The 27,585-nt window shown below is 44.7% G+C and overlaps 1 protein-coding gene across 5 annotated transcripts in view; it reads left to right on the forward strand.

Moving 5' to 3' along the window:
- Positions 1-27,585, forward strand: part of trpm7 (transient receptor potential cation channel, subfamily M, member 7) — a 94,901-nt gene that overhangs the window by 38,192 nt on the left and 29,124 nt on the right. For 4 of the 5 annotated variants that reach the window (XM_071401052.1, XM_071401053.1, XM_071401054.1 and 1 more), the window contains exons 13-29: positions 461-514; positions 628-768; positions 947-1,081; positions 1,800-2,077; positions 2,414-2,642; positions 2,867-3,022; positions 4,693-4,836; positions 6,626-6,754; positions 7,120-7,371; positions 14,409-14,583; positions 15,895-16,027; positions 16,179-16,363; positions 16,666-16,798; positions 16,963-17,744; positions 26,102-26,211; positions 26,592-26,688; positions 26,824-26,903. In XM_071401052.1, coding sequence (XP_071257153.1) covers positions 461-514; positions 628-768; positions 947-1,081; positions 1,800-2,077; positions 2,414-2,642; positions 2,867-3,022; positions 4,693-4,836; positions 6,626-6,754; positions 7,120-7,371; positions 14,409-14,583; positions 15,895-16,027; positions 16,179-16,363; positions 16,666-16,798; positions 16,963-17,744; positions 26,102-26,211; positions 26,592-26,688; positions 26,824-26,903 — 3,213 coding nt within the window. Of the gene's footprint in view, positions 1-460; positions 515-627; positions 769-946; positions 1,082-1,799; positions 2,078-2,413; positions 2,643-2,866; positions 3,023-4,692; positions 4,837-6,625; positions 6,755-7,119; positions 7,372-14,408; positions 14,584-15,894; positions 16,028-16,178; positions 16,364-16,665; positions 16,799-16,962; positions 17,745-26,101; positions 26,212-26,591; positions 26,689-26,823; positions 26,904-27,585 lie in introns of those variants that run through there. The other variant, XM_071401056.1, reaches the window with a different exon arrangement.

Genomic DNA, 27,585 nt, shown 5'->3' on the forward strand with positions numbered 1-27,585 from the left:
ACACACACACGGCTGGAGGAGCTATACAACACGGTAACACACACACACACACGGCTGGAGGAGCTATACAACACGGTAACACACACACACACGGCTGGAGGAGCTATACAACACGGTAACACACACACACACGGCTGGAGGAGCTATACAACACGGTAACACACACACACACACGGCTGGAGGAGCTATACAACACGGTAACACACACACACACACGGTTGGAGGAGCTATACAACACGGTAACACACACACACACACGGCTGGAGGAGCTATACAACACGGTAACACACACACACACACGGCTCCACAGGGCTCTATGCTGGTACCATTACTGTTCTCATCACACGTGCAACCTCTCAAATCTAACGTTTGATTCGTATTCTGTCAAATCATTTCTAAACAGTCTGTTTATCCGTGGTCCTGCTGGGCATCGTGTTTATCTGTGTCTCTGCTGTTCCAGAAACAGTCCCCTACCAATCCCACGCTCTTCAACCTCGTAAGGGATGTCAAACAGGTACGTCTTTGACTTCTTGTCAACCATTGATTGTCAACGTTTGAATTAATTTGAACAATAGTAATTGATGGTGTTGTTGATTAGTATGGCTCACTATGACTAATTGTTTCTAGGGTAATCTCCCCCCAAACTACAAGATGACCTTAATTGACATTGGCCTGGTGATAGAGTACCTGATGGGCGGGACTTACAGGTGCAACTACACCAGGAAACGCTTCAGGATCATCTACAACAATCTCCATGGCAACAGCAGGGTAAGGGTTAACGGTTAGTGTTGAGGGTTGAAGATAAAAGGTTAAACCGTTAGTTTGCTTCAGGGTCAAGGGTTAAACTCATTGTTCACACAGGTTATTTTGATCTTTCACTGATTGATTCATTTAGAGTAATGGTGAAAGTAAACAGTTCTCTATCTTTTTCTCTGTCTCTCTCCAGAGGTCAGGTCGCCACTCTGCAGGGCCTGGGTCCCACCTGAGGAAGAGCCGAGAGTCGTTCAGTATCCAGGCCGACAAGAAGGAGAAGACCAGGCACAACCACTTCATCAAGACTGCACAGCCATACAAACCCAAGGTACACACGCACAACATGGAGAGTCATATTTGAGAACACACTGTGACTTGTGTGATGGCAAGAAACAGCCTGTCCACTGATGACCTTGTGGAAATCTATACCAATGTAATCCGACCATGCCTGGAGTATGCCAGTGTGTTGCTGGTAGGCTGCACAAAGATGCTGCACTGGATAGGGTACAGGAAAGGACAAGCAAGATAATAACAAAAACAGAGACATCCCACTGACCCTTCCACCACTACAGCCATGGAGAGAGCAAGCAGCAGTAAGATTGGTCACTGACATTCACCAACCTGACCACCGTCTACAGGATCTCCTACCACAGAGAAGGGGAGAGTACTGGCAGAGTCCTCCGCAACCAGAATCAACTGTCCAGCATCAACGCAAGGACAAATAGGCTGAAAAATTCTACCATTGACATCTGCCACCAGACTTTTTAATAACAAAATGTGTCACTTTAAACTATAATTTCTTGTAAGATGGTACCTTTTTTATTTAGTGTAGTGTCTTGTTTTTGAACTATTGTCTGAATGTAACTGCATTCTGCATTATTCTTGTTGACTGCGAGCATGAATGATATAAATCAAATCACTACAAACCCAAGGTGTGTACGTACACACACACACACACACACACAATCAGCCATACAAACCCACAGAACTGAGCCATCAGATTACATTCAAATCCCCCTCTTGACATCCACCCCTCTCCCTCTTAGTTGGAGTCGGCGACAGACCAGTCCAAGAAAAAAGCCAAGGAGGAGATAGTTGACATCGACGACCCGGAGACGCGCAGGTTCCCGTACCCGTTCAATGAGCTGCTGATGTGGGCCGTCCTGATGAATAGGCAGAAGATGTCTCTGTTCTTCTGGCAGCATGGGGAGGAAAGCATGGCCAAGGCCCTGGTGGCCTGTAAACTCTGTCGCTCCATGGGCTATGAGGCCAAGAAGAGTGACGTGGTCGACGACACCTCCCAGGAACTCAAGGACTACTCCAAGTATGACACATTACACACGTTACACACATTACATACTAACTAGGACACTAAAATCCTCACTAATACTCAAGACTACTATAATATGTGACAGATTACATACTAATACTTTAAGTACTCCAAGTATGATGTATTACTACTAGTAGTCACTAACACTCAAGGCTACTTGAAATATGAGTATTACTGAGTATTAGTATGTAATGTATCAGACTATTTTTGTGAGTGAAGTGACTGATGTTTGATGTTTTCAGTGAGTTTGATACCGTGGTATGTGTGTGTCATGTTCAGAGGGATGATGTCTGGAGTAATGTAGGTTTGATGATGATTATTATTTCATAGTGAATTTGGCACCCTAGCAGTGGACCTCCTGGAGCAGTCGTTCAGACAGGATGAAACCATGGCGATGAAACTGCTGACCTACGAACTGAAGAACTGGAGTAACAGCACCTGTCTGAAGCTGGCCGTGTCGTCGCGGTTACGACCCTTCGTGGCTCACACCTGTACCCAGCTGCTGCTGTCAGACATGTGGATGGGGCGACTCAACATGAGGAAGAACTCCTGGTACAAGGTGACACTGCCCAGCAATGCAGTGTATATACACACACACACACACACACACACACACGCAATAGTGTTCGACAGGTTTCTGTGCTTGGATGGTAATTATAGATGTATTATGTTTTTCCAGGTGATTCTCATTATCCTGGTCCCTCCTGAGTAAACATAAATAAACATATACAATAAATACATTTAAAAAATCTAATATTAATATAATAATGTATATATCTCTAGGTGATCCTCAGTATCCTGGTGCCTCCTGCCATCCTCCTGTTGGAGTACAAAACGAAGGCAGAGATGTCCCACATCCCTCAGAGTCAGGACGCCCATCAGATGACCATGGAGGACAGCGAACACAACTTCCATAACACCACCGACAACATACAGATGGTCAGAATCAATATGACAGAGTTCATCTCATCTGTTATCTTAGTTTATGTTGTATTTTCTTATCTTACTGTGTCTGTTCTGGCAAGTACACTGGTGCTACTGGTATTCTGATGATCCTGGGGTTTGGATATGAGGGGTAGCTATGATGGTCCTGGGGTTTAGCTATGAGGGGTAGCTATGAGGGTCCTGGGGTTTAGCTATGAGGGGTAGCTATGATGGTCCTGGGGTTTAGCTATGAGGGGTAGCTATGATGGTCCTGGGGTTTAGCTATGAGGGGTAGCTATGATGGTCCTGGGGTTTAGCTATGATGGTCCTGGGGTTTAGCTATGATGGTCCTGGGGATTTAGCTATGAGGGGTAGCTATGATGGTCCTGGGGATTTAGCTATGAGGGGTAGCTATGATGGTCCTGGGGTTTAGCTATGATGGTCCTGGGGTTTAGCTATGAGGGGTAGCTATGATGGTCCTGGGGATTTAGCTATGAGGGGTAGCTATGATGGTCCTGGGGTTTAGCTATGAGGGGTAGCTATGAGGGTCCTGGGGTTTAGCTATGAGGAGTAGCTATGAGGGTCCTGGGGTTTAGCTATGAGGGGTAGCTATGATGGTCCTGGGGTTTAGCTATGAGGGGTAGCTATGATGGTCCTGGGGTTTAGCTATGATGGTCCTGGGGTTTAGCTATGAGGGGTAGCTATGATGGTCCTGGGGTTTAGCTATGAGGGGTAGCTATGAGGGTCCTGGGGTTTAGCTATGATGGTCCTGGGGTTTAGCTATGAGGGGTAGCTATGATGGTCCTGGGGATTTAGCTATGAGGGGTAGCTATGATGGTCCTGGGGTTTAGCTATGAGGGGTAGCTATGATGGTCCTGGGGTTTAGCTATGAGTAGCTATGAGGGTCCTGGGGTTTAGCTATGAGGGGTAGCTATGATGGTCCTGGGGTTTAGCTATGAGGGGTAGCTATGATGGTCCTGGGGTTTAGCTATGAGGGGTAGCTATGAGGGTCCTGGGGTTTAGCTATGATGGTCCTGGGGTTTAGCTATGAGGGGTAGCTATGATGGTCCTGGGGATTTAGCTATGAGGGGTAGCTATGATGGTCCTGGGGATTTAGCTATGAGGGGTAGCTATGATGGTCCTGGGGTTTAGCTATGAGGGGTAGCTATGAGGGTCCTGGGGTTTAGCTATGAGGGGTAGCTATGAGGGTCCTGGGGTTTAGCTATGAGGAGTAGCTATGATGGTCCTGGGGTTTAGCTATGAGGGTTCTGGAGTTTAGCTATGAGGGGTAGCTATGATGGTCCTGGGGTTTAGCTATGAGGGGTAGCTATGAGGGTCCTGGGGTTTAGCTATGAGGGGTAGCTATGATGGTCCTGGGGATTTAGCTATGAGGGTCCTGGGGTTTAGCTATGAGGGGTAGCTATGATGGTCCTCGGGTTTAGCTATGAGGGGTAGCTATGATGATCCTGGGGTTTAGCTATGAGGGGTAGCTATGATGGTCCTGTGGTTTAGCTATGAGGGGTAGCTATATGAGAGAGAGGGTTGGACTGCAGTTCTGTTAATTCATGGTTTCTTAATTTCTGGTGCTGTGGTCTGTTTTCAGTCTGCATGTATATATATGGACATATGCATACATGTCTATACAGTCTATTAAAGAGGCGTTATTAAACATGATTCTTCTCCAGGACGTGTTCCAGGAGGCGAAGGCGGATGACACCGTGGAGGTGAAGGATGAGGCGGAGACACAGGTCCGCTCCCGAAGACTACCTCTAACCAGGAAGTTCTACGCCTTCTACCACGCCCCCATCGTCAAGTTCTGGTTCAACACGGTATGACGCCCTAACCCCCGGCTCTACCCCCTCCATGTGAGCTGACTAGCAGACACTCTGGGCCTTACTATGTTTAATGGTACAGCAAAGTTCTGACTACCAAGGTTTCCCCTGTGGAGCCGCTAAGCAGCTTGAATGGAAGGGATGTTTCCTTTCTCCTCGTGGGATATTTCCTGTATCCTCTCTGTGTGTGTGGATGAGTTCGTTTTGCATCGCTTTGTGTCCCGGGTGGGTGGAGATTTCCCGTTCGAAGCAATGTAATGTAATGGTCTAAAAATGAGCACAACTCGCCCAGTGTGTGTACTCTGAGACCGGTGAGGGCTGACATGAAACGTGTTCATGTTGAGAGGACAGAGGGAGGCTGGGGCGTGTGTGTACTTTTCCAGAGCTCTACCTCCCACCCCCTGCATACTTCACACACACACACACACACACACACACACACACACACACACACACACGTACCCTCAGGTGGTTTTCCAGGTGCCCTGGCTTCATTTGCATGTTCTGATAGCATCAGTAGAACAGTCCTTAACATAACTATAGCTGCTGTACCCAGATCAATGCTTATCTACCCCACAATCAACATCAACATAATTATGCTGCCTGCCACACAATGATCCAGCTCTCACTGCATGTCTGTCACATGATCTCTGCTTCCACATAATAACCCTGCCTGCCTCAGTCAGCACTGATCCCCACACTGATCAGTCTCAGTTTAGTCACGGCCCTCCAACAGCCACACACACCCTACCTAACCTCCGGGCCATAGTTAGAATGACTGATGTCTAGGGTGGGTCTGTATAATGGCTGAGAGGTGTTGTTGAATGCTGTAGTTTCCTTCACTTCATGCTTCACTAGTCAGGCTCACAGTGTTCACCTTTAAAAAGACCTGGGGGTATGTCACAAAGCAGGAACAAAGTAGGACTGCTGATATAGGATCAGTTTAGCCTTTTAGGTCATGACCCCTACAGATCAGACTTTTTCAAACCTCTCCTCTGACGGCCCTAAACTAGCACACTGGTTTTACCTGGTCGAGGGCTTGATGATAAGTTAACTAGTTGATTCGGGTGTGCTAGTTCTGGAATAGTTCAAATACATGGAATATCTGGGGGTCTCTGAGAAAAGGTTTGAGAAGGGTTGATATAGATTTTAAATAAGATTATATGGATGGGGGGACACTTTTTAAATATGGGCCCTGTGCATTGTCTTGGACAAGGGTTTAGTAACAATAAAGAAGCATTTTCAATCAGCTTTACGCTTACCTGGTTCTTTCTGTATTAGAGTGCGTGTGTGTTACCAGTATCGATACTGATACTACAATACCAGTATCACAATACTACAATACCAAAACAAACACAAAGCAGACTTCACTCTGTGGTGCTGTTGTACAACAGTGTGTACTATAGATTGCAAAATAAACAAATGTGACTCAGTGACAACATAAGGTCGTTTTTTTCCAACATTAGGACTGTTTTCCTCAAGTAGTTAAGTCTGCTTCATTTTTCCTTTCCTTCCTTACTTCCTAGTATCGCGGTACTGGTATCGTGATAACCATAATTTAAGGTTTATGTGTGTGTTGTGTGTCTCCTGGCTAGCTGGTGTACGTTTGTGGGTCTGTATAATAGCCTTTGTATGGTATGTAAAGGTGTGTGTTGTCGGTCTGTATAATAGCCTGTGTATGGTATGTAAAGGTGTGTGTTGTGGGTCTGTATAATAGCCTGTGTAAAGGTGTGTGTGTGTGTGTGTGTGTGTGTGTGTGTGTGTGTGTGTGTTTTCCCCTGGATAGCTGGCGTACCTGGGCTTTCTGATGCTGTACTCGTTTGTCGTTCTGGTCCGGATGCCCGAGTTTCCGTCTCCTCAAGAGTGGGTGGTCATCCTCTACATATTCACCTCCGCCATCGAGAAGATACGAGAGGTACGCTAATGCTGCTCCCTGCATCAATATGGTTATGTTCCAATTGGCATTGTATTTGCTATATAGTGCACTGCTTTTGCCATTTGGAATGGACCCTATGACTTCATTTGTATGAGAAGGACAAGACACTTACCCAGCTATCTTTGTCTCTCAGAGGATTCAATACAATTTTGTTTAGTTCAATTTGCTTTAAACAAGCTCCTTACTCTTCTAGTTGACAGTTTAAACAGAGAAGTACTGACAACAAATTCATGTTGATAGAATATCTCTCCATTTCTATCACTTTGTTTCCATTGTTGATTTGATTTGAGCTCTCAGTTCACTGGATGCACTCATGTCCTATTGTCTGTTCTGTTTCTTTGTAGATGTTTATGTCTGAAGCTGGGAAGATTAGCCAGAAGGTTAAAGTCTGGTTCAGTGACTATTTTAACCTCTCAGACTTCCTGGCTATTGTCACCTTCTTTGTGGGCTTTGGATTGAGGATCGGAGGAGAGGATGTGCTTGTCCCAGGCCGGACTGTGTATTGCTTGAATATCATCTTCTGGTACGTGAGACTCCTAGATATTCTGGCAGTCAACCAGCAAGCAGGACCGTATGTGATGATGATCGGTAAAATGGTGAGTTATTTTTTCCCCTAATGCTTTACTAATCCAAAATCGTTTTTCAACTGTATCAAATTGTATTTGTCACATGCGCCGAATACAACTGGTGTAGACCTTACAGTGAAGTTGCTTACTTACGAGCCCTTAAAACTTCTTAGGGCTGAGATCCCGCTAACGGGATCGATATGACAACAGCCAGTGAAAGTGCAGGGCGCCAAATTCAAACAACAGAAATCTCATAATTAAAATCCCTCTAACATACAAGTATTTCACACCATTTTAAAGATACACTTCTTGTTAATCCCACCACAGTGTCCGATTTCAAATAGGCTTTTCGGCGAAAGCACCACAAACAATTATGTTAGGTCAGAGCCAACTCACAGCCATTTTTACAGCCAGAGGAGTCACAAAAAGCAGAAATAGAGATAAAATGTATCACTAACCTTTTGATGATCTTCATCAGATAACACTCATAGGACTACATGTTACACAATACATGTATGTTTTGTTCGATAAAGTTCATATTTATATCAAGAAATCTCAGTATACATTGGCGCGTTATGTTCAGTAGTTCCAAAAACATCCGGTGATTTTACAGAAATACTCATCATAAATGTTGATGAAAATACAAGTGTTATACATGGAACTTTAGATACACTTCTCCTTAATGCAACCGCTGTGTCAGATTTCAAAAAAGCTTTACGGAAAAAGCAAACCATGCAATAATCTGAGTACGGCGCTCAGAGCCCAAACAAGCCAAAAAGATATCCGCCATATTGTGCAGTCAACAGAAGTCAGAAATAACATTATAAATATTCACTTACCTTTGATGATCTTCATCAGAATGCACTCCCAGGAATCCCAGTTCCACGAAAATGTTTGTTTTGTTCGATAATGTCCATCATTCATGTCCAAATAGCTCCGTTTGTTAGCGCGTTTGGTAAACAAATCCAAACTCACGAAGCGCGTTCACTAGGAGCAGACAAAGTCAAAAAGTTCTGTTACAGTCCATAGAAACATGTCAAATGAAGTATAGAATCAATCTTTAGGATGTTTTTAACATAAATCTTCAATAATGTTCCAACCGGAGAATTCCTTTTGTCTTTAGAATTGCAATGGAACAGAGCTCGCTCTCACGTGAACGAGCGTGGCCAGCTCGTGGCTCTCTGGCAGACCTCTGACTCATTCCCCTCTCATTCGGCCCCCCTTCACAGTAGAAGCATCAAACAAGGTTCTAAAGACTGTTGACATCTAATGGAAGCCTTAGGAAGTGCAACATGAACAATATCCCACTATCTTCAATAGGGAATGAGTTGAAAAACGACCATCCTCAGATTTCCCACTTCCTGGTTGGATTTTTTCTCAGGTTTTTGCCTGCCATATGAGTTCTGTTATACTCAGACATCATTCAAACAGTTTTAGAAACTTCAGAGTGTTTTCTATCCAAATATACTAATAATATGCATATATTAGCAACTGGGACTGAGTAGCAGGCAGTTTACTCTGGGCACCTCTGGGCACCTTATTCATCCAAGCTACTCAATACTGCCCCCAGCCATAAGAAGTTAATCAACAATGCTTTAACCTGTCTAGGATGAGAGTGCCGCTAGCGGCACTCCCCCCCCACCCCCACTGAAAAACCAGTGCCGCGAAATTCAAAAACAATATTTTTTTAAAATATTTAACTTTCACACATTAAAGTCCAATACAGCTAATGAAAGACACAGATCTTGTGAATCCAGTCAACATGTCCGATTTTTAAAATGTTTTACAGGGAAGACACAATATGTAAAGATGTACATCTATTACCTAAAAACACATTAGCATAATCCACCATCTTTTATTTGTCCACCAACACCAGTAGCTATCACCAATTCGGCTAAACTAAGATATTTATAGCCCCTAACCAATAAAAAAACTCATCAGATGACAGTCTGATAACATATTTATGGTATGGGATAGGTTTTGTTAGAAAAAAGTGCATATTTCAGGTAGATGGCATAGGTTACAATTGCACCCACCGTCACAAATGGAATAGAAAAACTACTTAGAGCAACGTGTTTACCTACTTACTAATCATCAAACATTTCGTAAAAATACACAGCATACACGAATCGAAAGACACAGATCCTGTGAATACAGACAATATTTCAGATTTTCTAAGTGTCTTACAGCGAAAACACAATAAATCGTTATATTAGCATAGCACATAGCACATAGCAGCCCAGCATTGATTCTAGCCAAAGTGAGCGATAAAAGTAAACATCGCCAAAATATATTAATTTTTTCACTAACCTTCTCAGAATTCTTCAGATGACACTCCTGTAACATCATATTACACAATCCATATAGAGTTTGATCGAAAATGTTTATATTTAGCCACCAAAATCATGGTTAGACAATGTGAAATGTAGCTCAGCTGGTCAGAAAAAGTCTGTGCGCCACTTAGACAGTGATCTACTCTTATACATAAATACTCATAAACGTGACTAAAAAATATAGGGTGGACAGGGATTGATAGACAATTTAATTCTTAATACAATCGCGGAATTACATTTTTTAAATTATCCTTACTTTTCAATACAGCTTGCGCCAAGCGAAGCTACGTCAAAAAACATGGCGTCCTAAGCCACTAACATTTTTCGACAGAAACACGATTTATCATAATAAAAATGTCCTACTTTGAGCTGTTCTTCCATCAGTATCTTGGGCAAAGGATCCTTTCTTGGGTCCAATCGTCTTTTGGTGGAAAGCTGTCCTCTTGCCATGTGGAAATGCCAACTGCGTTCGGGATGAACTGGAAGCGTGCCCAGCAATTCACAGCGTTTCAGAAATAAATGTCCCAAAATCGCACTAAACGGATATAAATTGCTATAAAACGCTTTAAATTAACTACCTTATGATGTTTTTAACTCCCATAACGAGTAGAAACATGACCAGAGTAATATTACTCCCTCCACTAATGCTTGGAACAGGTGCGGGTCGGTGTCCTCTAGGCGCATGACGCAGCTCCAAAAGAGTGACTAGCCTCAGGGTTTTTTAATTTATAGTGCCTGTGAACGCGCAATCGACCCCATTCAAATCGTCATCACGTAAAGACATCCAGGGGAAGACGTAAGCAGTGTCCGTATAGTCATAGCAATAACAGTGCCCTTTTAACTGACTCCAGAACAGTGGCCAAAATTTCTGAAATAAGACTCCATGTCAGGGAAATTGCTGTAGAATGGGCTCTGTTCCACTTAGAGACAAAATTTCAACTCCTATAGAAACTATAGACTGTTTTCTATCCAATAATAATAATAATATGCATATTGTACGATCAAGAACTTTGTGGGAAGCCGTTTCAAAAAATTACACGATTAGCATAAATAGCCACAACAGCGCCCCCATCCTCAACAGGTTTTAAGAAGTTAAGAACAAAAATGTAAAAATGGATAAGTAGAAAAATAAAGTAACAAATAATTAAACAGCAGCAGTAAAATAACAATAGCGAGGCTATATACAGGGGGTACCGGTAGAGTCAATGTGCGGGGGCACCGGTTAATTGAGGTAAAACAAAAAAAACTGCTTTTATTTTCAGCAAACTTAACATGTGTAAACATAACAAGATTCAACAACTGAGACATAAACTGAACAAGTTCCACAGACATGTGACTAACAGAAATGGAATAATGTGTCCCTGAACAAAGGGGGGTCAAAATCAAAAGTAACAGTCAGTATCTGGTGTGGCCACCAGCTGCATTAAGTACTGCAGTGCATCTCTTCCTCATGGACTGCACCAGATTTGCCAGTTCTTGCTGTGAGATATTACCCCACTCTTCCACCAAGGCACCTGCAAGTTCCCGGACATTTCTGGGGGGAATGGCCCTCACCCTCCGATCCAACAGGTCCCAGACGTGCTCAATGGGATTGAGATCCGGGATCTTCGCTGGCCATGGCAGAACACTGACATTCCTGTCCTGCAGGAAATCACACACAGAACGAGCAGTATGGCTGGTGGTATTGTCATGCTGGAGGGTCATGTCAGGATGAGCCTGCAGGAAGGGTACCACATGAGGGAGGAGGATGTCTTCCCTGTAACGCACAGCATTGAGATTGCCTGCAATGACAACAAGCTCAGTCCGATGATGCTGTGACACACCGGCCCCAGACCATGATGGAACCTCCACCTCCAAATCGCTCCCGCTCCAGAGTACAGGCCTCGGTGTAACGCTCATTACTTCGACGATAAACGCGAATCCGACCATCACCCCTGGTGAGACAAAACTCGTCAGTAAAGAGCACTTTTTGCCAGTCCTGTCTGGTCCAGCGACGGTGGGTTTGTGCCTGTAGGCGACGCTGTTGCCGGTGAAGTCTGGTGAGGACCTGCCATATAACAGGTCTACAAGCTCTCAGTCCAGCCTCTCTCAGCCTATTGCGGACAGTCTGAGCACCGATGGAGGGATTGTGCGTTCCTGGTGTAACGCGGGCAGTTGTTGCCATCCTGTACCCGTCCCGCAGGTGTGATGTTCGGATGTACTGATCCTGTGCAGGTGTTGTTACATGTGGTCTGTCACTGTGAGGATGATCAGCTGTCCGTCCTGTCTCCCTGTAGCGCTGTCTTAGGCGTCTCACAGTACGGACATTGCATTTTATTTGCCCTGGCCACATCTGTAGTCCTCATGCCTCCTTGCAGCATGCCTAAGGCACGTTCACCCAGGTGAGCAGGGACCCTGGGCATCTTTCTTTTTGTGTTTTTCAGTCAGTAGAAAGGCCTCTTTTAGTGTCCTAAGTTTTAATAACTGTGACCTTAATTGCCTACCGTCTGTAAGCTGTTAGTGTCTTAACGACCGTTCCACAGGTGCATGTTCATTAATTGTTTATGGTTCACTGAACAAGCATGGGAAACAGTGTTTAAACCTTTACAGTGAAGTTATTTGGATTTTTACGAATTATCTTTGAAAGACAGGGTCCTGAAAAAGGGCCATTTCTTTTTTTGCTGAGTTTATGTGCATGTAGGTAGAGTTGAAGTGCCTATGCATAGATTATAAACAGAGAGTAGCAGCAGCGTAAAATAGGCGTCTGGGTAGCTCTTTGATTAGCTGTTCAGGGGTCTTATGGCTTGGAGGTAGAAGCTGTTAAGAAGCCTTTTGGACCTAAACATGGCGCTCCGGTACCGCTTGCCATGAGGTAGCAGAGAGAACAGTCGACTAGGGTGGCTGGCGGTTCAATGCTGACATTTCAATATATATCTAAATGTTTTATATATCAGTGATAATGTACATCAACTTATTTTATATAGTGATAATGTCAATGTCTATTACAATTGAGTTGTCAATTCAATTGTCTATTACGATGACATTTATATTATGTATAGAGCTGACAATGTACAGGTAACTGCCAAAATAAAGAAAACACCAACATAGAACACTAGTCACTTTAACAATGTTTACATACTGTTTTTACCCACTTTTTAGAGCCCTGCACAGGCATTAATCTGAAGTCCAAGCCCTACCCATGCTCGCGACGTTCAGGCCTTACCCTACCCAGGCCCGATTGGCTTCTGCCAAATTAATTAAATTATTTCTGCCCGAAACCAGAAATAACTTCCTCCGTTTAGTAAATCCCTTAGCTGCTCGTCTCTGTCTGTCACTCACTCCCTGCGCGAATCTCACTCTGCATGTACTCTAAGTATCCATAGCAACGGCTCCACTGGGCTGCTCTGCTCAATGAAGAGACATAAGAGAACAGTTTGCTGCTTTTCATCACTCTAAACTCTGACAAACCTCAAGGAACAGTATTTTCTCTGAAATAATCTCTCATGTAGTATATATTTGACACGGTTGAACAATACCCAATTTATATGTATATACTGTATTCTAGTCATGGCTCATCCTATATACAGTAACTACAGCTATACACATTTTCTATTCATATACTGTCCTCATACACTGAAAAATAGCTCAAAGAAACTAAGTGAGGTGCGGGAGACAACTCAATGGGTGTGTCTGTAAAAGGCCTTCCGACGGAGGTTGGTTTGCGTAGACTGAGAAATCACTGTGGAGCGCCCTTAAGAACACAAGGTGAGAGGAAGGTAGCCTTTGACCAACTTATTTAGGTAATGTGTGAAGGTAGATTGGATGGTTTTCAGTCAATAGCACATCTCTAGGGTTCCATGCTGGTTTGGTTTGAAAGAGGCTAATGATTGCAGGTGGGGGTGTTTTTAAAGGGGTATCCCCGCCTCTTTCAGGTGGACATGATCTGGTTGATTACATTGAATGAGGTGTGTGGTGACCAATAGGTAGCAGGTTCCCCTCCAGGGTAGGAGGGAAGTGGGAGGAGTTGTTTATTTTCCAGACTCCGATATGGCTCCTAATGATATTTTATTTATTTTAAATTTTTTGGTATTATGTGTGTATTGTTAATGTATTGCTAGATTTGACTGCCCTGTTGGAGCTAGAATGGTGTTTTGTTGATGGTGGTGGAAAATGTTGTCTCAGGCGCCGTTCCAGAATCTCACATTAATGTTCAATTAGCTTGAGATCTGGTGACTGAGACGCGCACCGTTTAAACCCTCCTATGCTCCTTTGAGACCCCTAATTGGCAACTGGGCATTTTTATTTGGATGTTAATAGTTTAATTACCTCAGGAACCACACCTGTGTGGGAGCACTTTGTTTCCCTCATTTACCCAAGTGTTTCCTTTTCATTTGGCAGTTACCTCAATATATCAACATGTTTTACATAGTGTCAGTAATGTCTACTATCAACAACATGTTTTGATAGACTACGGGGATCCAGCACCAGTTCTTTTCATTCTGAGGCGCTGTAGCTGTGAGTCCGGAAATTCTCTCAGTATTTCCTGGGAACTTGGACGTTTATTTTCAGAACTTAGACCTGGTTAACTGCATGCACATGCCCTTAATATAGTGGTGGTAATGTCTCTATTCATACAGATAGCTGTTTTATATTGTTGTGATAATGTATATATTCCTCTAGGTGGCGCTGGTGTTATGGCATGCCCCAGAAAGCCATCCTGTAATGTGTGTGTGTGTGTATATATTATTCCTCTAGGTGGCCAATATGTTTTATATTGTGGTGATCATGGCGGTGGTGTTGTTGAGTTATGGCGTGCCGCGGAAAGCCATCCTGTACCCAAATGAGGAGCCCAGTTGGACGCTGCTCAAAGACGTGGTGTTCCAGCCATACTGGATGATGTACGGGGAAGTGTATGCGTATGAAATCGACGGTAAGGAAGACGAGCCTGGTATAAACGACTACGATGGTAAGAGTTTTCTTAAGGATTCTCACCACGGCATGAGAAGCTGATTAGCACTGGAAATCAATCAAAAACCCACGTTTGGTCTAATCAACGCGTCCTGCACCACACCCCCTCGCACCACAGTCACCTCACACAGTCGCTGTGTTTAAATGATTTTTTATTTAGAGTACAGAATGAGACCATTAGACCCTTGGTTGGATAGGCATATGTTTCACTATGCCTATCTAGTTCTTTCATAAGTAATTAAGTCCTTAGGAGGCAGGGGCTAGGAGTTGATTGTGGACACAGCCAGTCGGCCCCTGTTAGGGGAGGTATAGCCAGCAATGGTAGAGAACAGCAGCTTTTAACCAATCAGGGCTTTAGTTCAGATTATTGTGTACAGATTTATCTTGAGGCGTGTCAAATGTAAGTGATTTGCTTAAAGTACAGGCTCAGAGCTTTAAAATGGCGTATCCTACACTAGTTTGAGTAAGTATTCTCCCAGTATAGCTCAGTGCTTTCTCCTTGGCTAAACTAGGCACATTTTACATTTTTATTCATATTTACCAATCCCATACAAGTGTGTAATTAAGGCACATGAAGTTCACATGTTCAAGAAGCCATTTCTGCAACAACAAAAAACGTATTTTGAATCGGTCCTACTGTGAAGTAGGAACCAGCGTCAAATGCCTCAGATCCTGTAACATTTAGTAAACGTTGTACACATGGGGGTAAATCCTAACTTCCAGTTAAGGCGACTTTTCACTTAGTCTCCTATTGACATAATTGCTGCATAGAGCACATTTGAGATAGTGTGTTATGATATTTACGGAAGATACATTGTGTAATATATAATAATCGCCGCTACCTGTCTCGCTCATCAGACTCAGGCAGCTCCACCACAGTTGTGTGGGAGATACAGCGGCTGTGGGAAGAGACTACCTGTTGATATATGGAGCAGAATGTATACAGTAGCAGTAGATACTGTGCAGTATAATGAAATGTTATTCCACAAATTAGATGGTAGTCGCTGGTTTTACTGACCCAAATTATGTTTACTCCTAGACAAAAAAATCTGTAGAGACATCAAAGACAGTAGAAAGCTTAATCTGGCTGTGCAAAACCAGTCCATGGAGCTTAGAGGTGTGTGTTTGTGTGTGTTTGTGTGTGTGTGTGTGTGTGTGTGTGTGTGAGATCTACACCTGTCACTGTGTGTTGTTTATAAGTTTGAGTGTTTTTTGTGTTGGGATGTGTGAAGCACCGTGTGTGTGTCTCTGACCCAGTCCCCTCTCTCCACAGTGTGTGCCAATAATACTGATACGAATGTGAAATCCCTGTGCTCCACTTCAGTGTGGATCACTCCTTTCCTACAAGCAGTCTACCTCTTTGTCCAATACATATTGATAGTTAACCTTCTCATCGCCTTCTTCAAGTAAGACTACACACACAACGGTGTTCCACAGAGCGCTGTTCTGTGACCAATACTATTCTCATTATTCATTAATAACATTATTATCATATTTTTCCCCAATTTTCTACATCACTGTGTATATCTATTTTTGCCATCTCTCTCTTCTCCTCAGTAATGTGTACCTCCAAGTGATGTCAATCAGTAATCTGGTATGGAAGTACCAGAGGTATCATTTCGTCATGGCCTACCATGAGAAGCCAGTCCTCCCTCCTCCCCTCATCCTCCTCTCCCACCTAGTCTCTTTCTTCTCCTGCATCTGTCACAAGAGGAAGAAGGACAGTCACTCTTACGGACCAAGTACGGGAACTACCATTTATCGCTCTAAAATGCGGATATGACAGAACCACTTGGTGATCAGAGAGAACAAGAGAGGCCCTAGTACTGAGCTCTGGGGGACACCAGTAGTGTATGAACAGACTATAAAATGTATAGGTGTCTCAGGGATCTCTAGTTTATCAGCAAAAATATATGCAGCTACAATAAGTTATTTGAAAATGTGTACTAGTAGTTACGTTGATCTGTAAAAGAGGTGAAATGCCTTGTTGAAAATAGAAAGCTCTTCATCCTCTCCCTTCCCATCTTTCCTTCCCTCCCTCCAGAGTTGTTTCTAACGGAGGAGGATCAGAAGAAGCTCCATGACTTTGAGGAGCAGTGTGTGGAGACGTACTTCCATGAGAAAAACGACCAGTTCCACTCAGGGAGCGAAGAGCGCATCCGCCTCACCTCAGACAGGTAACTGTTACCATAGTTACCATTCACCGCAGTTCTTATTTGGCCCTTGCGTTGACATTAACAGTTATAGTGTATATATAACATAAAAGGATTAGGAGGTTAATTGAATAGTGAATATTGAACTCTGTGGCAACATAGGATGTGTTTCTCCTTTCTCTCCTCAGGGTTGAGACCATGTGTATCCAGCTGAAGGAGGTCGGTAATAGAGTGAACTTCATCAAGCGTTCCCTCCACACGCTGGACTCTCAGATCGGCCACCTTCAGGACCTGTCAGCTCTGACCGTGGACACCCTGAAGACCCTGACCGCTCAGAGGGCCTCTGAAGCCAGCAAGGTCCACAACCAGATCACCAGGGAGCTCAGTCTGTCCAAAAACTTTGCCCCCGGCCTGGCCCCCACCCCTCAGGACCCTACCCCTCAATCCAAGGGGGTCAAACGCAGCGTGGGCGCCTACTTCGGTTCCTCCTTCCCTCAGGTGTCCGGGGTGGTGGTGGGGGGCAACATGGCTGATTCTCTGTTTGGGAGTGGGGTGGATCCAAACCCACCACTGACGCTCAGTCCCCCAGAGCGGAGAGGAGACTGGGCTGGCCTGGGGCACCAAGCTACTGCTGCTATAGAGGCTGGATCCTCCACGGGTGGCAGTGCCAGTCACAGTGCCTTCTCCCTCTGCCCAGCTCCGGCGCCCCCTACTGTCAGTCCTCCAGAGCTGCGGCTACGCGGCCACTCCTTCACCCAGTGGCAGCTGACCCGTCCAGTGCAGGTGGGCATCTCCGACTGCCCCTCCAGCCTGCCCAGTGTGCCCTCTGCTAGGGCTGCTTTCTACGTCAGCTCTACCCCCTCCCAGCCCTCTGTCTCCAGCCACCCAGACCTCAGCCTGGCTGGGACAGACAAAGACAGAATCTCTGCTTCCACCTCTGCCTTTGCTGTAGAGTTTGGTGCGTTTGTTGGTAAGTATAACTGTGAGGAGAAAGACGAGGACACTAGCTGTGTGTACCCCACTGTTGTTGTTGTGTCCAAGACTTCTGACATTGCTCGCCCCGTTTTCTTGCCTGCTTCCACTGAGAAACGGGGGGCAATTGGTGAGAAGGAGGGGAGGGGTGATGGAGGGGAGAGGGCGAAAGGGAGGTATAAGAGGGAGGGGAGGGCAGAGGGATATGTGAATGAGGCATTTTCCGATGATGAGGGAAGACCCGAAGGAGTTCTGATGGATGGGCAGGGCAGAAATGCTGAGCTTCCGTTGGCTCCTGAGACCGCCCGTCAGGCCACCCCCTCGCCGCATGCTGACGCTCACAGGAATAGCCCTCTCCCTGGCTGCACCCTGGCCCCTGCAGTGGTGCCCAGGAGACCCCGCGGCCGTAGGACCAGTGAGGTGGGGTCCTCAAGCCACATGGCCCAGCCAGGGTCCCCTCAGCAGGGGGAAAGAAGGACTGAAGCCCCCCTGAGAAGTGACAGCAGGGAAACTACCAGACACAGAGGTTTGAGTCTGTCTGAGTTTAAGTTGGCAGTGGGAAAATCTCAGATCACACTCTACCTTTCACCTGTAACACACCTTTTCCTAACCAGGGTGAAGTATGGTTGTTAGTGGTCTAACGGGGTGGTATGGGGTCTAACTAAAATGAAATAACCACAGGTGTGTTCTCAAAATATGGCACCATGCTCAATCAAGACTTCAAAATAAACCAATCAGTATGCCATCATGTTCAATCAATAGACTTCATAAACTCATAGCAACAACTCATTGTCATTCACCAGTAAAATATACAGATTTGAAAACAGTCAATAAACGGTTGCAAACTTTAAAGAAAAACCTGGGGTACCCTTACAGTGGCTTGCGAAAGTATTCACCCCCTTGGCATTTTTCCTATTTTGTTGCCTTACAACCTGGAATTAAAATAGATTTTTGGGGGATTTGTATCATATCAAATCAAATATTTTATTTTATTTGTCACATACACATGGTTAGCAGATGTTAATGCGAGTGTAGCGAAATGCTTGTGCTTCTAGTTCCGACAATGCAGTAATAACCAACGAGTAATCTAACCTAACAATTCCACAACTACTACCTTATACACACAAGTGTAAAGGGATAAAGAATATGTACATAAAGATATATGAATGAGTGATGGTACAGAACGGCATAGGCAAGATGCAGTAGATGGTATCAAGTACAGTATATACATATGAGATGAGTAATGTAGGGTATGTAAACATAAAAGTGCATAGTTTAAAGTGGCTAGTGATACATGTATTACATAAAGATTGCAAGATGCAGTAGATGATAGAGTACAGTATATACATATACATTATATTAAGTGGCATTGTTTAAAGTGGCTAGTGATACAATTTGATCAATTTCCATTACATTTACATTTACATTTAAGTCATTTAGCAGACGCTCTTATCCAGAGCGACTTACAAATTGGAAAGTTCATACATATTCATCCTGGTCCCCCCGTGGGGAATGAACCCACAACCCTGGCGTTGCAAGCGCCATGCTCTACCAACTGAGCCACACGGGACCATTATTAAAGTGAGCTGGAGTTGAGTCAGTATGTTGGCAGCAGCCACTCGATGTTAGTGGTGGCTGTTTAACAGTCTGATGGCCTTGAGATAGAAGCTGTTTTTCAGTCTCTCGGTCCCTGCTTTGATGCACCTGTACTGACCTCGCCTTCTGGATGATAGCGGGGTGAACAGGCAGTGGCTCGGGTGGTTGTTGTCCTTGATGATCTTTATGGCCTTCCTGTGACATCGGGTGGTGTAGGTGTCCTGGAGGGCAGGTAGTTTGCCCCCAGTGATGCGTTCTGCAGACCTCACTACCCTCTGGAGAGCCTTATGGTTGTGGGTGGAGCAGTTGCCGTACCAGGCGGTGATACAGCCCGACAAGATGCTCTCGATTGTGCTTCTGTAGAAGTTTGTGAGTGCTTTTGGTGACAAGCCGAATTTCTTCAGCCTCCTGAGGTTGAAGAGGCGCTGCTGCGCCTTCTTCACAACGCTGTCTGTGTGGGTGGACCAATTCAGTTTGTCCGTGATGTGTACGCCGAGGAACTTAAAACTTACTACCCTCTCCACTACTGTCCCGTCGATGTGGATAGGGGGGTGCTCCCTCTGCTGTTTCCTGAAGTCCACAATCATCTCCTTTGTTTTGTTGACGTCGAGTGTGAGGTTATTTTCCTGACACCACACTCCGAGGGCCCTCACCTCCTCCCTGTAGGCCGTCTTGTCGTTGTTGGTAATCAAGCCTACCACTGTAGTGTCGTCCGCAAACTTGATTGAGTTGGAGGCGTGCATGGCCAGGGAGTACAGGAGAGGGCTCAGAACGCACCCTTGTGGGGCCCCAGTGTTGAGGATCAGCAGGGTGGAGATGTTGTTACCTACCCTCACCACCTGGGGGTGGCACGTCAGGAAGTCCAGTACCCAGTTGCACAGGGCGGGGTCGAGACCCAGGGTCTCGAGCTTGATGACGAGTTTGGAGGGTACTATGATGTTAAATGCTGAGCTGTAGTCGATGAACAGCATTCTCACATAGGTATTCCTCTTGTCCAGATGGGTTAGGGCAGTGTGCAGTGTGGTTGCGATTGCGTTGTCTGTGGACCTATTGGGGCGGTAAGCAAATTGGAGTGGGTCTAGGGTGTCAGGTAGGGTGGAGGTGATATGGTCCTTGACTAGTCTCTCAAAGCACTTCATGATGACAGAAGTGAGTGCTACGGGGCGGTAGTCGTTTAGCTCAGTTACCTTAGCTTTCTTGGGAACAGGAACAATGGTGGCCTTCTTGAAGCATGTGGGAACAGCAGACTGGGATAAGGATTGATTGAATATGTCCGTAAACACACCAGCCAGCTGGTCTGCGCATGCTCTGAGGACGCGGCTGGGGATGCCGTCTGGGCCTGCAGCCTTGCGAGAGTTAACACGTTTAAATGTTTTACTCACGTCGGCTGCAGTGAAGGAGAGTCCGCAGGTTTTGGTAGCGGGCCGTGTCAGTGGCACTGCATTGTCCTCAAAGCGAGCAAAGAAGTTATTTAGTCTGTCTGGGATTTGATTTACACAACATGCCTACCACTTTGAAGATGCAAAATATTTTTTATTGAGAAACAAACAAGAAATAAGACAAAAAAACTGAACTTGAGCGTGCACAACTATTCACCCCCCCAAAGTCAATACTTTGTAGAGCCACCTTTTGCAGCAATTACAGCTGCAAGTCTCTTGGGGTATGTCTCTATAAGCTTGGCACATTTAGCCACTGGGATTTTTGCCCATTCTTCAAGGCAAAACTGCTCCAGCTCCTTCAAGTTGGATGGGTTCCGCTGGTGTACAGCAATCTTTAAGTCATACAACAGATTCTCAATTGGATTGAGGTCTGGGCTTTGACTAGGCCATTCCAAGACATTAAGATGTTTCCCCTTAAACCACTCGAGTGTTGCTTTAGAAGTAGGCTTAGGGTCATTGTCCTGCTGGAAGGCGAACCTCCGTCCCAGTCTCAAATCTCTGGAAGACTGAAACCGGTTTCCCTCAAGAATTTCCCTGTATTTAGCTCCATCCATCATTCCTTCAATTCTGACCAGTTTCCTAGTCCCTGCCGATGGAAAAATATCCCCACAGCATGATGGTACCACCACCATGCTTCACTACTGTGGGGATGGTGTTCTCGGGGTGATGAAAGGTGTTGGGTTTGCGCCAGACAGTGATGGCCAAAAAGCTCAATTTTAGTCTCATCTGACCAGAGTACCTTCTTTCATATGTTTGGGGAGTCTCCCACATGCCTTTTGGCAAACACCAAACGTGTTTGCTTATTTTTTTCTTTAAGCAATAGCTTTTTTCTGGACACTCTTCCGTAAAGCCCAGCTCTGTGGCGTGTACGGCTTAAAGTGGTCCTATGGACAGATACTCCAATCTCCGCTGTGGAGCTTTGCAGCTCCTTCAGGGTTATCTTTGGTCTCTTTGTCGCCTCTCTAATTAATGCCCTCCTTGCCTGGTCTGAGTTTTGGTGGGTGGCCCTCTCTTGGCAAGTTTGTTCTGGTGCCATATTATTTCCATTTTTTAATAATGGTTTTGATGGTGCTCCGTGGGATGTTCAAAGTTTCTGATATTTTTTTATAACCCAACCCTGATCTGTACTTCTCCACAACTTTGTCCCTGACCTGTTTGGAGAGCTCCTTGTTCTGCATGGTGCCTCTTGCTTGGTGGTGCCCCTTGCTTAGTGGTGTTGCAGACTCTGGGGCCTTTCAGAACAGGTGTATGTATACTGAGATCATGTGACACTTAGATTGCACACAGGTGGACTTTATTTAACTAGTTATTTGACTTGTGAAGGTAATTGGTTGCACCAGATCTTTATTTAGGGGCTTCATAGCAAAGGGGGTGAATACATATGCATGCATATTTTCTGTTTTTAATTTTTATTTTATTTTTGGAAACAAGTAATTTTTAAAATTTAACTTCACCAATTTGGACTATTTTGTGTATGTCCATTACATGAAATCCAAATAAAAATCCATTTAAAATACAGCTTGTAATGCATCAAAATAGGAAAAACGCCAAGGGAGATGAATAATTTTGCGAGGCGCTGTATATATTCAGAGCTCTGAAACTTTATATAGTCTTACTACATTGCAGGCCTGTGCTTTGTACCTCAACAGAGACTAGATGAGGAAGAGCGGCCCTCGCACATTTGCGCACAGAAATGCGTTTGTATTTTCTGGATGCGGGAGTTCCAATGCAGGCGATGGTGGTCCTTAGCCAGTGCGGTAGTGGGAAACAGAGGGCTAGTGTTGCTGTTAGCAGGATGATGTTTCTTCACAAGACTCAGAGGAAACCCTAGAATTTCCTGGTGTCTAGGGTTGCTATCTGAGCTCGATATAAACTATTTTGTCACATGGTAGCGTACATATAATATACATGTATTTGCCTCTTATGGAGATGGCTTGCTATGCTAGCTAGCTAGTTAGCTGGTGTTGGCTACCTAGCGGCTAATATTAGCTAGCGTTGCATCGTACCTTCAGACGTGACCCAAAGGAAACTGTAGAATTGCCAGTATTTAGAGTCGCTATCTGAGAGGTATACTATGATTTAAAACTAGATCTACTCAGATTTTTATAAAGCTGAAGCTGGCTACATTCCAGCCCAGGCTTCATCCATACTAAGGTGGATTTTGATCATGCAGCTAATGCAAGCAGGCTCAGAGGGCATTTCCACATAACACAATAATTTGGATAGCCACTCAAACTTCCCCCTTATGTGGGTGCTAGAAAGTTAAATATTGGTTGTTTCATTGCCCCCATCTTGTTATGTAGAAATGCACTGTCAGTATGTTTTTTAACTACACTTGTATACCGCCTCGCCATGCTAGCTTTGCCCGCGTGTGGGTGCTAGCAACCTAGGTAGTGCTAGGTATCAACAGCCAATCCAGTAGGGAGTGGAAGCTATGCTGAGCTTTAAATTGGTCAAGCACACCGCGATATCGCAAAGTATTTGCATAAAGTTCCAGTTTCCTCATCTTTGGTCCCACCCTGTTCACGTCCCTCGCCCATGCTCGCATCGCCCAACAGTTCCCCGCCCACTTAGCCATTCATTTCCAATGGAAGAGAAGCTATTCGTAGTTTCATTGCCCACGTCACTTCAGTTAACTAACTGTACGTGCATGTTGCACATGGCTAGTCGAACACCGAACTCTTAATTGAGACAATGTTCGCATTTTTATGTTTTGGGCTGAAATCAACATGAAAGAAAAGTTATTTAGCAAATTCAGCAGGCTATGCTGTGACATAGGCTATTAGAAGTGCCGTTTTTCTTTAAGTTTCGATAATGCCGTCTTTGTGCTTTGGAATGCTTATCCATGCACAAGCCCCTTTTTCCCTACCTATCAATAAAATAATTTTAGAAAATCATAAACGTTTCACTGTGCGTCAACTTTCAAATGCATGCTGTGATTACTAAATGTGTAATGTGATAGGTATTTTTAATATTACTCTAGAAAAAAATACAATGTTATAAAATAGTTAATCAGTCGTCCTCAAATGAAGGGGATGACAATGTAGTCTTGGCGAGAGGGAGGGAATCTAATTTCATTAGTTCACAACTCACGGCTCAGACGCTTCATTCAGGATAAATGGAGTTAGCCCTGAGTTAGCCTGCCCCTGATCAGGTTAGTTCTGAAGGATTCGTTGCCATATAAATCTACCTGGCTAAAAGGTGAGCCACTTGTATGACCGGTTATCCAAAATGTAACTCCGAGTTGACCACACTTACCTCGCTAACTTCTCTTTGTAGTATAGGGCTCTGGTCTCGTCACTCAGTCATCAACTCTTCTTAGCTACTTATACAGTTCACATCCTAGTATGCTACATATACAACATCTATTTACATTACAGCTAAACGGTTACAGCGGTCCGCCTTAAATTGGGAATCAAAATCACCTCGGAACTAACTCCCGCCCTCCAACTTTTGTAATTTGTTCCCTTCACTTTCCCTACGTACCCTCTGATTTGGCTAAGGGGGACCTTCAAAGGCGCTGCATGGTCAATCCTACGTCTGCATTGGCCATGTAGCATTTATGGTAATACGGCCTATGCAGAATTCAGGGAATTCATACTTCTTGCGCTTCGTCGAGAAGCGCAGAGCTGTTGTAAAGGAAGTGAGTTTGTTTATACAGGACTTCACGCCCTCACCTACCATCAACCAATCAAGTCAATGCGGAGCTATACGGAATTTACAAAATTTGAGAAGCGCACGGCGATGCGGTACGGAACTCAATTTGGCCTCTGTGTGCCCCCCGGAGGCTCTGCAATTGCGTCACACCATCCATACGGCGCGACCGACCACATTTTCGGATCAAGCATAAATTGGCTTTTAGTCAGCAACAGGGAAGAAGGCTGCGTTCATAACCAAGTGGAAAGGTGGTAGGCCTATTTACCACATACACTGGGAAAAATCAGGGGAGATTGCTGAACGATTGCCCCCTTTCATTGAAGCCATGCAGTTTAAGGCTGATCAGGATACTGCAGGATCCCCCATTATAGTCAATGGGAAAATATCAATCTTTGTGGTCAATATTCGTGATAATATTTTTAATCCAAAATAATCATAGTACGAATAATTGCTTCTATTAGACAGATGCATGTCCTTGAACCGATTTATTGTTTTAAAATCCCACACAGAATACGTTTTTAAATATTTGATTCAAGGACATACATCTGGTGTAATAGAAACAATTATTGGAATTGCACACAGAATAAGTTAAGGATAATTTATTTGCTTCCTGCAGTACCCTGGACAACCTTCAACTTGAGCTATTCAGAGGGGGCAGTCGTTCTCCCCTGGTCGCAGCCGGCAACATCACTTCCTGGAGTGGCTCAAACTGTGCATGTTATGTCTTGAGAATCCCCCAATGTAGACGGCATCTTAGCAAGCTAAAACCGACTTCCTCTGCTTCAAATGCACCATTTAGTCTTCACATAGGAATGACTGATGTGACGTCATCATAGATGGCTTTGTTCATTCATATACAGTCATTGGTAAAGATCCAGTTGAACGCCCCTCCTGCTCATAATTACTAATGGGAACCTTGTCTATCATCCCTGAGCTCCGACTTCTCTCACATGCTGACCTCTCATGTCAACTATTAAAATGTAACAAATATAACAATTATGAATTATTCATACAAATACATTTATTAATATGTGAACGCCTCCAACTGGTAATTACCACCTTTCTACTTGGTTATGAACGCAGTAGTGCACTACATAGGGAGCAGGGTGTGATTTGGAACATAGCCTAGGAAGAGGTGCCTGGGCTGTAGGGTGCTAGGATCAGATTTGTAATTTACTCGTCGCTGTTGTCTCAATTTCAGATTTGTCTCTCTTTCTCTACCTGTCAATTATTATGTCAACCTTTTGTCTTGTCTAATGTCATTGTTGTGTTGTGTTGGGGTGTTGGCCTCTGGTTGAAGGTGACAGAGTTGTGACTGTATCACCATGGATTGATTGATTGGTTGAGATTTGGAACCTTTCCTGAAATTGTCTGTATTGGTTGAAGGGTTTGTCACATGGAAAGGTTGAGGCACCGTCTGTCTTTCAGTGACTGTCCCAGAGGTCTAAGATGTTCTCTCTAAGGGACAGAACCAGGTTTGGCCAACCCCTGACCTGGATCAGGGTTTGGGTCAATTCCATTTGAATTCAGGAAGTTATCAAATTGGAATTGAAATGAACCCCAACAAAAAAGCCTGCAGCTCTGCAGCCTTCCAGGACAAGTGTTGGCCACCCTTGGTGTGATGCTGTCTCTGTATCTGTCTAACAGTGTTCCGGTCCTCCAGGTCATAAAGACAACCTGCACCTGGACCTGCAGCGCTCCTTCCCCAGAGACATCTCCTCCACAGCCGCCTCCTCCAGACAGCTCAGCCCAGCCACGCAGCACAGGGAACAGGTGAGAGAGTATGTGGGATTATGTGTGTGTTCCTCCTAGGTATTGAGGCAGTTATTTACTTGCTCTTAGTTCCCGGTTGGGAAGTGGTTGTTGGTAGACTGTCAGTCAATGTTATGACCATTTAAAAAACAGAACCTGTTAGTTCTAGTTGGATATTGCTCCCAGGGCGGAGCAGTTTATTTACATGAAACATCACAGAGACACTTCCACAGAACAAACCAGAATTCCTTAATGGCTTCCTGTCCAACACATTGTCCTCACAAATCCTAACCTTAGCCTCACTATATGAAAAACAGGAAAACTGATCTCATCAGCTGAGCCCAGTAGAAGGAAGTTGCTCCTAGATACTGATGCCAGTGTGTCTTTCTCTCTGTCTACAGGGTCATCCTGAAGGCCAAGGTAATATGAGGATGGTCAACTCGTATGCTGGCTTCACTGAGTTTGACCGGAGTCCCTCCTTCCTCCATCCAGACTCCTGTAAGTCCAGGAAGATAGACCTGTGCTTCTAGACACATGAATACACTGCAGAACCCTGAGAAGACCTGCCAGAGGTCACGACATGTATACTATGTGTGCTAACTGAAAGGGTCTTTGGTTGTTGTGTGTCTGCAGCTCTGAGTAAGAGAGAGAGGAGCGGCGTGTCAGCAGAAGACATCCTCATCCACGAAGACCCCAGAGCTGCACTACTACTGGTGAGAACTGTCCCATAACTGTATGATGTCTCACACCCCTTCAGGTTCTGAAATCACTACTGACTGACTGTACCACTGACTGACAAGTGATTCACTACAAGTGACTGACTACCACTGACTGACTGTACCACTGACTGACTGACAAGTGATTCACTACAAGTGACTGACTACCACTGACTGACTGTACCACTGACTGACTGACTGTACCACTGACTGACTGACTGTACCACTGACTGACTGACTGTACCACTGTCTGATTGTACCACCGACTACAACTGACTGAGTGACCGACTACAACTGACTGAGTGACCGACTACAACTGACTGAGTGACCGACTACAACTGACTGAGTGACCGACTACAACTGACTGAGTGACCGACTACAACTGACTGAGTGACCGACTACAACTGACTGAGTGACCGACTACAACTGACTGAGTGACCGACTACAACTGACTGAGTGACCGACTACAACTGACTGAGTGACCGACTACAACTGACTGAGTGACCGACTACAACTGACTGAGTGACCGACTACAACTGACTGAGTGACCGACTACAACTGACTGAGTGACCGACTACAACTGACTGAGTGACCGACTACAACTGACTGAGTGACCGACTACAACTGACTGAGTGACTGACTGAGTACAACTGACTGAGTACAACTGACTGAGTACAAC

This window comes from Salvelinus alpinus, chromosome 5, assembly GCF_045679555.1.
Source record: "Salvelinus alpinus chromosome 5, SLU_Salpinus.1, whole genome shotgun sequence".
In the NCBI taxonomy this organism is placed as follows: Eukaryota; Metazoa; Chordata; class Actinopteri; order Salmoniformes; family Salmonidae; genus Salvelinus; species Salvelinus alpinus.